Below are 12,243 nucleotides of genomic sequence, written 5' to 3'. Positions count from 1 at the left end.
TCTGTTCGGTCCCACCCCAGAACTCAGTTACCGCCGGCTGAGGCAGCCGGTGCCGAGACAAGCGGCCCGCGGGTCCCCCAGAGCTCCGCTCACTTTCCCCAGCAATCTGGGGCTTTAGGGATCTCCTCCTTTCCACAACCACCTCCCCACGCCCCCATCCCGTCCCCCGTGAGCTGTTGGGCCGGGCCGGGGCGGGCCCAGGCCTCAGCCAGGGGCGGTGCCCACCAGCCCGCCCGCCGCCGCGATGAGCCGCGCCGCTCTGCTGGGGCTCAGGGGGCCGCGGCTCCTGGGGGCCCCTGCCCGTCCGTCCCGCTGGAACGGGCAGCGCGGCGCTGGCTCCGAGCCTCCGGCGGGAGCCGCGGTCCGCATCGGCTGCGCCTCGGGCTTCTGGGGGGACACGGCGGCCGCAGGTAAGGGACCGTACGGGGCTGGAGGCGGCTGCCCCGGGGCGGCGGGAAGACCCGGCCGGGCTCGCCGGGGCTCCGAAGGCTGAAGAGGCCGCCGGGCGGGGGGGCGGCGGCGGCCGCTGCCAGCGCCGCGAAGAGCCCCGTAAACAGCCCCGTTGCGTAAGCGGCCGGGCCGGGGCCGCCGCCGCACGCCCGGGCAGGGCGGGCCGGGCCGCCCGCGGGACCGTCACCGAGAGCAGGGGTGGGACGGCCCGGCCGCTGGCTCGGTTCCCCTCAGCCCTGTCCCAGAGTGGTTGGGGCAGCCCAGGATCGCCGGGCACTGCCCCGAGCTGCAGCCGGGACGGGGGATACCGCGGTGCTAACAGAGGCTTCTCCCTTGCTCTGGCAGTGCCGCAGCTGCTGTACGGAGGGAAGTTGGATTTCCTCGTCTTCGACTACCTCTCCGAGGTCACCATGTCGCTGCTGACGGCCGCTAAAGCCCGATCTCCCGTAAGTACCCGGCGGGACCCCCTGTCCAGCCCCGGCGTGCCCGGCCTGGGCCAGGAGGGAGGGGAGGACCGGGACGGGCAGGGCAGGGCAGGGGGGGGCAGGGCAAGGCAGGGCGGGGCGGGGCGGCTCCGGTGCTTCCCCAGCTCTGCTCCCACCCCGGTCACTTTAAGAACCTGACAGGTTCTGGTGGGGACGTTTTTGGATACGTCTTACTTGCATATATTTATTTGCTTTTGTGTATTCGGTTTCACTAAAAGCGTTCGTGCCTTTTCCCATAGTGTTACCCAGACGTTTTGAGTCGTTCTCCCTTGTCTTCTTTTTTCTGTTAAACTAGAAAAGAGGGATTAGGTTGACTTAAAGGGTTACAGCTTTTAATTCTTTCAGGCTTTAGGTTACATTCCGGATTTTGTCTCCACTGCCATGGCTCCCTATATAAAAGATATTCACAGGAAAGGTAATGCTACTCTATGTTGAGTTCAATTGTTTAGGGGGGTTTCTTGTAGTTACTGCTCCTATAAACAGCTGGTTTTCACCTTAGTGTTTTGCTGTTCTCTGGGCTTAATGATTTAAACCAGCAGACATCCTGTTGTAAGAAATGTAGGTCTGATGGTAACACCTGAATTGGGTAATTTGAAACGCTTGCTGTAACTAAATACATATATTGTATCTCCATGTATTGCTTGTTGTAGCTTTGTGAATGGAAAAAATTGCTTTAATCGTCTTTGTTAAAATGTGAGATCTAGACATATTCAATGTAATCTATAAGTTTTTGAACATTCCCATATAGTTCTATAACATCACTTGTTTTCTGTTACTTTGTTTCCGTCTACGGGTGCAAGTTAGCAGCTCTCTGAGCCTGAGAGCAGAAAGGAAATTTTAAGCACCATCTGTTTTGCTAACACAGTCTGGAATTTACAGAGATAGATGTATATTTCTGCTAAAATTTCTCCAGTTGTTTGGAGAGCATGGATGCTTGAATGGCTTGTGCCAAATACTGTTCCTGTAGGAGTTGTTTTGAGTCTTTCTGTCTCCTGTGTTTTCTCTCCTTCTATGCATAGAGGAAAGAGCAGAAGTATCTATAACAATTACGTTTCTATAAACCATTTTACTTTGATTTATTCCATAAACAATTTTCAGATTAGCTTATGCTGATTCTTTCTCATATTAAATGGAGATCTTGTTTTAATGTGATTTTAGTACTTGATTAAGTGTTTGACACTTTCAAATATGATATCTTGCTTGTGTTTTAGCATGCTTTGAGTTATTAAAATCAAGTGATTGTTGATGCTGCAGAACTTAATTTGTTTTGTTTAGGTGTTCGTGTCATCAGTAATGCTGGTGGAATTAATCCACTTGCTTGTGCAGCAGCCCTTCAGGAGGTGGCAAAGAAAGCAGATGTTGATATGAAAATAGCTGTTGTTGCTGGAGATGACCTAATGAGTGAGGTATTTTACTTTGTCCTGAGGCTTTATACATTGGAAATTAATTTAGTCTATATTTACTGTCCTATAGGAACTTATTTTGTGTATCTTCATGCAGTAGCCTTTTATCTTTAAAAGCATCACTCAATTGTGGCTTCATTTTCTTCAATTTTTATGCACGAAATCAATTCCTGGCACATCTTATGTTTGGTGTATGATGGGGTTGAATTTTTTAAGACACTGGATCTGTTCTTTATCTTTTTGAAGGAAGCTGAAGCTGACCTAAGGTCTGCTTGTTCTTCAGAAGAAGTTAGCATGTGCTGTTACATACTGTTTCTTTATAAACTAAATAATCTGTCTAAGTAATCCAGATCTCTCAATTTGAACATGGTATAGTTGCCACTGTTCAAATGTTCATCCTTTCTAGCTTTTTTTTCAGATTTCAGGTTACAGGTTTTCTCTGTTTTTAGCTAATTAGTTTCTGGCCAGTAAGGTAATGTTAACTGGGAGGATTGAAGTTGTAATATTTAAAAACAACCATGAAATCTAGATAAAATATTTTTTTACATAGAGTATGATGCTTTTGTGCACAAAGTCTGGTTCTGAAAAAGGCATGGTCATACCTGAAAAAACTCTGGGAAAAGTTTATACATTGATAGTGATTAAGAGGGGACAGTCTTGCACTACAGTTAAATCCCTGCCTCTAACTTGGAAAATTATTTATCTGTGTAGGCTCTGTTACTCCTTGCATGCTATTGAATGTGGAAGAATGTCAAGTAAGATTCTTTATTTGCAAATTATTTGCAGTGCTTAGACTTCCTTTAAAGAAACTTATACCCTACTGAAATTACTTTAGCATCAGTGGTCCTGAATTTTATTACGAGAACAGCAATGAAATTGTCATTATTTCAGCTTGACATGGACATTTTTGATCTGAAATGGATTATTTTTCTATGTTGCTGTCCGTGCACAACCTACAGAAGCAAAAAGGAGAGCTTTTGCTGTATGCAAACAATTTTTCTTTTGATACCAAGCATCATAAATTACACTAGTAATGTTATCTGTGGTTTGGAGGATTTAAACCCTTCCCATAGATTATCCTTGCCAAATGAACTCAAAGTGGAATGTTTTTTTCCACAGTATAGGTTCCTTTTATAATTAGCATTAGACATTCAGTCTATGCAGTCAATGGCCCCTGGTTTCCCAAGATGTCTTAACACATGATCAAAGCTGCCCACCTCTCTCCTAACCACCTCTCTGGAAACACCTTGTGTTCTGTGTGTCACCTGGAGCTGCAGAATTAGCCTTGCTTGCTGGCCGTGCTACCACTGCAGTTGTGACAGATGTTTCAGCTTGCAGGGTTTGATTTATTCAGTGATACAGCAGTAAAAGAGAGTTTAAAAGCCTAGGGAAATACACCAATTCATTTGTAGTTGATCATTTGTGAAGGGACTAATGTTCTTTAAAGACTTGGGTTTTTTCTGTGTGCTGGAGAACTATGGTTAAAAGGTCTGCCCAGTGCTTTTAGCCATTCAAATAATTTAAATTGTTGCTAATTTTAATTAGTATACTTAGCTTAGAATTGCTATGAAGTGAATCCGTTGTCTGATACTTAAAGGCTTAAAGTAAATACTACAAAATACTCAGATTTGTTGTTTTCTTTGCTTTCTAACAGAAAGAGAACCTAAAAGGAGCTGGTATTACTGATGTAGAAAGTGGCAAGCAATTTCCAGAGAGCATTCATAGTATGAGTGCATATCTTGGGTGAGTTATTTTAACAAGTTGATTTTATTATGAAAAATAATTTTAAGACATTAACTACATGAAGTTCTTTCATTTTGCAAGTAGAACCACCTAGTATGTGAGGTCCACCTCTGCATTATTCAGGCAACCAGGAAAGAAAATTTTGTTTGTAATTTGTAAATAAATTTTTAATATAGATAGAATGTTTCCAGTTGTGTCTCAATAGCATTACATCTGTTGTGAATTCTTAGGTCTTAGTTCAAGCCAAAATAGTTGTAGTTTAATTATAACAATTGCAAAAGTCCATTTTCATATGCAAAGTATTGCTACTGCATGGAGCAGTTGTTTAGGATATTGTCACTAGAGAAGTGTAACCTAGGAATTAAAGCACTGAGACACTCTCTGAGGATCCATTAGACTGCTGAACTGTGCATCAGGCTTTCTACCACTGAAATTTTGGAAGCTGGCTTTCCATTTTGGAAGATCTTCCTTGCCTAATGATATTAAAGGCCTCCCATAAATCTCTAAATGCAAGTGTTTCAGCTACCTGTTTGTGTATGGTTGCCTTTTCATTGTCACCATCAACTTCTTCAGATGAATCAGTGTCAATCAAATCTATCAGGGGAAGAACTGAGAAGTGGGACAATGATCAGACATTCCCAAAACCCAGAATCTCTTCTACTTGGTGGTCCTGCTTTTGCTTTTCCATCCTCAATGTCTTGTATAGCATCCCTTCTGTATTTCTGCTTGGAGTATTTCTAAAGTCTGTGCAACACAGTCCTTTTTCTTTTACATTAAACTTTATGGAAAAACTGCAAGGTCCTGTACTTTGTCTTTTATTGTTATCATTGCACTTCCCAAAAATGCATCACTGGCAGATAACAGGGTCTGGCTGTACCACACGTGTAGTTTTCTCTGTAAAGTAAGAACCTTTTAGTAAATGACTCTCTTAAATTTGTCTTCAATGCTTTCTGTTGTTGCTAAATTTTCTGTTTCTTAAACTTTGACTTGCAACATTTGAAAAATCATGAGTAATAATAAATGAAATCTAAGAAATAATGTTCAAGTTTTGAAGTTGTGATGAAGCAAATTATAAACTTATATACATCAACATCAGAATGCATTGGGTGAAATTTAAGTTCTATAGATAGTTCACTTATAATTTTCTAAATTTGATGATGTTTACAGTTTGATTCTTGATTCAAGTGAATAAAGTCCATCTGAAAAATTTTCATTGGTATGTTGATCACAGTGTTTCTTCTGTCCCTTCTGATTTGGGCTCTGAGGAGTTCTGTGGACTGAGTTCACAAGCATTTTTAACAATATGAGCCAAATGGCATTCTTTACTGCTTTTTACAAATAGTTACACAGTTTTTCTCTCAATATCCTGCATGGATGCAGAAACTCTGTGCTTTTTTCCTGTGGTTGTTACTTAATGTACACCCAGAAGTGTAATTGAGTATGTATGCTGTGTATTTGCTTGGTTTTAGTATCCTTTGGTTGGTGTAGCATTGGGGAAATAGAAAGCTTCAGCAGTGTGGGTTTAGCAGCTGGGAGCCACATCTTCTGGTCAAAGCTTGGTCACTGAAGTGTATGGGCTGGAGCAGTTCAACTGGGTGACTGTTTCCAAGCCTGAATAACTTCAACTGGGCCAACTCTTATGTGACCAACCTGTGATCAATATGTGACCAACCAACCAAAAATCTGTTGCCTGAGTTTTTTCAAAAATGATGACTGCCCAGTGCTCTTTTTGAAGTTGGTTGATAGTGCAAAATCCAAAACCTTAAAAGGGAAATTAACCTGAAAGGTTTGAAATTGAAAGGCAAAGTCCCCAAGCTTTCTATGAAGAGTACTGGTCTTTATACAGTCATCCACAGAGGAAATAAGGCTTATGAGTCTCTGAAAAATGCTTAATTTTTCTGTTTCTGGTAATAGAAGTAACCTTCTATGCACTTCATTCAGCACAGTTTCTGTAAGTATCAAGACAAGTGTTTTGAGTATGCCATTTAGCCACCTGAATTAGTATTTTAATGATTGCTTTTAAAAATATTCCTGTATAAACAAAATGACAAATTGATTGTTAGAATGGATTTCATTGATTTCCCATGGGATTTTAAAGTGATTTTTATCCTTTTTTTTTTCCATCCTGTGTGTGGCAGGGGAATGTGTTTTTTCTTAAAATTATGCTTTAAAAAGTAAAAGTACTTACTGCTGTGTATTTTCATCTTTAGTGCAAGACCTATAAGCAGGGCTCTTGACCTTGGAGCTGACATTGTTGTGACGGGCAGATGCGTTGACAGTGGGATTGTATTGGGACCACTCATTCATTCTGTAAGTACAAGTTGATTTCCATATGATAATGAGCATAAATGGATGAATATTCAGCAATCACTATCAGGCAGTTTTTGCTCCTTGTGAAAATATAGATACTAAATTTAAAAAATTAATTATATTTTATTTTTTTCCTTACATGCATGAAAAGATTGGCAGCTTTCACTTTAAGTTTGTAGCAGGCAGATGTATGAAATTGTGTATCATGATGCTGGAAGGCATTTCGAGGAAGTTAAAGTCTTCCAGTATTTCACCAGTATTTCCCTGTTGCTTATTTTCCCTTCATCTTAAAAACCTGGTGTGTAAAGTTAGGAAAAAGGTGTATTTTTCTTTGCCACAAGGTGGCGACAGCAGAGCTCATTTTGGGTTAAACCACCAGGCTTTTTCAACGGGTAAGCAGTTTTACGTTAAATAGTTGAGTTTCAACACAACATTTTTGAAATTACTGGAATTTAAAAAGTTGTATGTGCAGGATATGTGTTTTTCTGAAGTATTTTGCATGGGTTATACATTTTTGTGAATGGCCACACACCATGAAATATGGAATCTTTCTTTGGGTGTGCATTTGGAAGAAGGAGGGCATGTATTAGTGTCTAGTTAAAAACATCCTCTCTAAAAATTTGTATTGTTCTTACTTCATGCATGTCAAATGCTGCCTAATCCAGTTAAACTTTCTCATTTATAATTGCCATTATGACTTGTTCTCTTATTCCTAGCTGTTTGTATTCTCAGAATAGCTGTCAGTGTGTATTATATGTGTTCCAGAGAGACCTTATCTAATTTATTGGATGGTTTTAGGGAAGTTCCTGCTAGGTTCTAAGTCAGAAACAATCAATGTATTGTTTTACACTTTGTTGAACTTGAGGGGGTGGGAGGAGAATTCTAGTTAAACAAAACACACTGCCAGTCTTTAAGGTTAACTGGTAGTACTCCAAGAACTGATAATTTTCAGAAGCTGAAAAAACAGTAGTTTGTTTACATGACACAAAATAGATACTAGGCTTAAACCTCTGGTTTATGCAAATTTTAAATAATATGAATATTGCACTTTAATTTTTTGAAGAGAGTGTGACTTGGAGAATTTATAATTTATTGAGTGTATTAATATGAGAAAAACTGAAATACATCAGAGCTCTTTTACTAATTTACTGTACAGCAACTCAAATCCATGTACAGTGCCTCCTAGGTTTTGTTAATTAGATTTCTGGGTAAAAATATATCCATTGCATTGTTACTCAAAGAAGTGAACATACTATGTGCAGTTTTCTGTACTGTATGAAACATATATATATACGTAACATATGTGTATTTTTCTTCTAGTTTGGCTGGAATAGGGATGAATTTGACTTGCTAGCTGCAGGAAGGTAAATGATATAAGAAAAAATTGGTAAATTTATGTTTCATATATAATGCCAGGATAAGAGAACTTTTTACCACTTAGTGGTTTTGAATATTGTTGAATTAATATACTAAAATGTTTTTCTTCCATTTACGGTGCTTTTTTAAGGCTCACTTAGTACTCTTGTTTGGCATTGGAATTACATTCTTCATTCTTCATTCTGGAGCCAACTTAAAATGGTAAAATGAGGAATGGAGTGAATGGGTTAACTATCTTCTCTTGTCCATTTTGTGTCAAGAGGTAAAACCTTACAGTTCAGAGTAGTGATGCACAGCTTTTTATGTTTGGCCATCACTACTGGTAGTTGAGATGGTAGCAGTCTTCTCAAAGATAAGCAGAAGGAGATTCAGTCAGGTCAGCATCCTTGTATGGTTTTGCAGGAGCTCAGTGTCAGTGCTCCTGGTTGCAACAGCCCTTGTTGTAAGTCCTAAAGTTAGGAATCTGATGCAGAAAGCCTTGGGTAAAATTCTGTCACCTCTATCGACTTTCTGTGTCATCTGTCTCCTTTGATGTCCATGAAAATGAGTGATTACTTCGATAACTGGAGAGTACTACTAGTAGTATTTTGTACCTCGTGTTGCTTGAGAATAAATGAAAGAAACTTCTGCTGCTCTGAATTGGGGATGACAAGAGATGAGGTTTTTCCCTGTAATACTATTGAGTATTTATGTAAAATCACACTAAAAGATTTGAACATCATAACACACAATCATTACACCTTCTGTCCTTCAGCTTGGAAGTGAGATATCTCTTGATTTAAATATGGGCTATGCATATTTAGTTACACACAATGCAGACTGAAAAGATAATTTAAATCAGTATTTCTTGAAATGACAAATGAAACTTGCTATTTGGTGTCAGATAATATTCTAGGTGTTCATTTTTTTTCAGGAAATTCACTTGATTCTTTGTGTAGGAGTTGTTACTTTAAGTCCTGATATATTCATCTTTCAGAATCCCTATTTGTGTTTAATGCAGAATTTACTAATGTCCTATATGCCTATGGGGGGAAAAATGAGCATGTTTTGTTATTTAGCTTTATTTCCACTGTACTATGACATTTTTAAAGCTGGATTTGTGAAACTTTCCTTTACAGAATACTTAGTTATTTGAATACCATTTTCCCAGCCTTGCAGGTCATCTCATTGAATGTGGTGCTCAATGTACAGGTGGAATATTCACTGACTGGCATGCAGTACCAGACTGGTAGGTAGCCATAGCAGCAGCCTGTATTTCGGTAATGGAACAAAGATGAGGTTTCTTACTGTATTTCTGCTGTGAAAACTGCTTTGACTTTTTTCTTTTGAGGGAGGCAATATGAGCCTATTTATTTTTGTACCATAACACTACTCTTCTAAAAGGTCTGTTCCCCCTATTACAATTTTCCTTTCTGATGTACTTGGAGCTTTCTGTTTTCAAATCATCTGCTTCTTAGGTTAGTAAAAATTTAACCCTTTGTTGTTTGGTTTGTTTTTTTTTTCTTTTAGCTTATTTTCTTGGTTTCCTCTTTTATAGTCTGCTTTTTAAAAAGATTTGTTACTGGCTTTCACGAATGATGGTATGAAAAAAGACCAAATGCATATTTTGGATGCTTTTTTGTCGATCTTCAGTTAGATGAGAGGTGCCTACTGTTAAATCACACACTTCATGTGATTTGCATTGGTAGGGATGAATATGCTACAGTCCTCTCCTGCTGTATGACCTTCTCTTCACAAACGTGGTGAGCTGTTAGTCCTTTCAAAAAGTGTGTGTATCTTATGTCCTGATGTACTAAATTAGACTTCCATGTGGATGCCTGCTTCCTGCTGAGAAGTTCCACAAGGAAGGACTAATGCTTTTGACCAGCTTGTTTTTAAGAGTAGCTTAAAAGTAATAATTGCACTTTTTTTTTTTCTTTTTTTTTTTTTTTTTTTTTTTTTTTTTGTACAGGATGAGTGATCCTGGCTGCAGTTTATTCCTATTTTCCCTGGGATAGAAGTGAGGAATCTTGTCCTGTGCAATTAGTGCCATAGTCTAGCAACTGCAACGGTGGTTCAAGGGTTGGACTTTTGATGATCTCTGAGGTCCCTTCCAACCCAGCCAATTCTATGATTCTATGAGAAAGGCAGTGGGAGAGATGCAGGAGAGAAGGTTTTTTTTTTTTATGAGATGTGTTCCTGTTCCCAGGGTGGCCTCAGGAAGGAGGTTCAGGTAGATGAACCAGCAGGACAGTTTGTGTGCCCTGCAATCTGAGAAGCAGCTCCCCAGAATTAGTTCCCTAGCGCTGCCAATTTTTTTTCTCCTGCTTGTAGTTAGTGTTTCTTTTTCAGACCCTGATTCTGAAAGATTTATTCTGCTTTTCTGAGCTCCTGAACACTGCTGATTCACAGGTGAAGGCACAGAAGGCATTGAAAGAAACGGGGTCAGACATTTCTTTTCACCAATTAGAAGGCTACTAGCCCTGAACAAACTGCACTCACTCTTAACTGTTGTGTTCAGTGGGAAATCAGATAGAAGGGTTTATAGTAACGTGACACTTTGTTTGGTTTGAAAATTTATAACTGCTAATCCTATTCCTATTCTGCTGTATCTTGTGATGATTTTGTTAATATATATTATGAAACTTCTTAAAATATCCTGTAGCTGGGACTCCAGAAGGCCTTGCTTTATAAAAGAATGAAAAGGATAATACTACTTTTCTTACTAAAATGCTTGGTAGCTCTTTATTTTTAAGGACTTTTCTGTTAGAAATGGCAGTTTGGTTAAAAAGAAAAAAAAGGAATTTGGCTGTATTAAGCAATGAGCTACTGGAGCAGGAGGAGCGAATTTTACAGAAAAGTATATGGACATGTGTAGCAAATATTCTGTGTGTATATGTAAAAATTTCATAACTGTGTCTAAAATCATATTCTTGAGGCTTAAAGCTGACTGGTGCTGAATGAATACTGAAGAATCTGGAAGGTTAGCACCCAGTACTACCCCTTATCCATCTGCACACATACTTCTGAACCATGCATGATTGTGTATTTGCTAATACAGCAGTAATTTGTTTACCTTCTGGTTAAGTCTGCTAAAGAATTAATCACCATTCCTTAAAACTAGTGGTTTTGTTTGCAAATTGAAGAAGTCTCAGGCATTTGATTGGTGAAATTATTTAATAAAAGCATGTTACGTGAAGAGTCTCTGATAAACTCCTAAAGCTAGTCAGAGAAAAAGCAAAATAATGTGAGAGCTATAATTTTATATTTGTAGATATAAAGTGCAAGACTCACTAAAGTGGACTTATGGTTTAGCACATCAGTTTGGGATGCTGGGGGAGGGGGGAGGGGAGAAGATTTGTTAGAGAGTTTTTCTGTTTCCCTTCCCCTCCCATAAATAGTTGGCTACTATATTCAGGCCCAAGTGCGTGAAGGGGAAATACGAAAGCTTTTGAGCTGCAGAAATGCATTTTTGATTGATTAGCTTAGTAGTAACCAGCTGACTCCTTAAGTTAAAGAGACTTGATGGGTTTGGTTTTTTGTTATATTCAGTCTGAATTTGTTTTCAATGCATGCAGGTTGTACCTTGCATAACACAGAATAGTGTTAGGATAATTCAGAATTCCAGTAATGACAAAAATGTGTTATCTGCTGTCACCAGCGTTACTTGTATTGCCAATAAGTCAACAGAGGTCTGACAGAGTTTGAAGAAGTTACTTGACTATAGTCTATTAATGATTTCTGCCTAATTTAGGAAAAGCTGTGGTTTTTTTAGCAGTCTCCTGAAAGTAAGCGTGTGTCGTTTAGATATCAGGAAGTTACAGTGTCCATGATATATAATAAATCCAAAAGAGACCAACAAAGTCAGTAAACATGGGAGCAATAAGCCAAATCAAATCTGTGTGTGTCATTAAGGTGCCTTTCAAATCAGAATTTCTTGCTGCCTTGAGCACCTTTCCCTTATGGTTCAACTCTGCAAACTGTAATGGGGCCTTCACAGCATTTATGTAGCAGTTCTCTGGTGGTTAAACACTAGAGGGCAATCTCTGTCTTTTCCTCACATCCTATTGCAGAGGATGTTTGGTTATCATTAGATTCAGGTAATTTTTTTTTCTATGTTTGGTTTTGTTTTTCCCCAAGAACAGTAGTCCATGTTGCTCTTCTGTGTTTGGCTGCTGATGGGTATGAGTTTTTCTAATTTTTACACAAATAATGAAGTGATCAAATTTTAGGTTTATAAACATTATTTGTCTATAGTTTGTGCATAAGGAAAAATAACTATGTAAACAAGAGCAACTTAAATTAAACTAAGTAAAGCCAGAGTCAACACTCACATTCCATACAAATGTTTGAGTCTCTGAGTATTGAGGCACTGGATTGGACCCACTTTATTAATCCAACATAGTTTTATTTTCATTTTCTGTAGGTTTTTGGGGTTTTTTTCTATTTTTAATTTTCTTGAAGTGTTTGTTTCTTGAAGTGCCTGATGTAGATCA

General features: G+C 39.2%; 1 protein-coding gene across 2 annotated transcripts in view; it reads left to right on the top strand.

Annotated features, from left to right (window-relative positions):
* The first annotated feature begins 225 nt into the window (after nucleotides 1-225).
* Nucleotides 226-12,243, top strand: part of LOC103528516 — a 61,278-nt gene continuing 49,260 nt past the window's right edge. For both annotated transcript variants that reach the window (XM_030450180.1, XM_030450179.1), the window contains exons 1-8: nucleotides 226-410; nucleotides 796-896; nucleotides 1,281-1,350; nucleotides 2,211-2,341; nucleotides 3,993-4,081; nucleotides 6,292-6,391; nucleotides 7,712-7,755; nucleotides 8,919-8,996. In XM_030450180.1, coding sequence (XP_030306040.1) covers nucleotides 245-410; nucleotides 796-896; nucleotides 1,281-1,350; nucleotides 2,211-2,341; nucleotides 3,993-4,081; nucleotides 6,292-6,391; nucleotides 7,712-7,755; nucleotides 8,919-8,996 — 779 coding nt within the window. In that variant the 5' untranslated portion in view covers nucleotides 226-244. The remainder of the gene's footprint in view (nucleotides 411-795; nucleotides 897-1,280; nucleotides 1,351-2,210; nucleotides 2,342-3,992; nucleotides 4,082-6,291; nucleotides 6,392-7,711; nucleotides 7,756-8,918; nucleotides 8,997-12,243) is intronic.

Source organism: Calypte anna, chromosome 4A, assembly GCF_003957555.1.
Source record: "Calypte anna isolate BGI_N300 chromosome 4A, bCalAnn1_v1.p, whole genome shotgun sequence".
NCBI classification, from domain to species: domain Eukaryota; kingdom Metazoa; phylum Chordata; class Aves; order Apodiformes; family Trochilidae; genus Calypte; species Calypte anna.
Note: the sequence above shows the minus strand (reverse complement) of the source record. Positions and strands in the feature narration are given on the sequence as shown.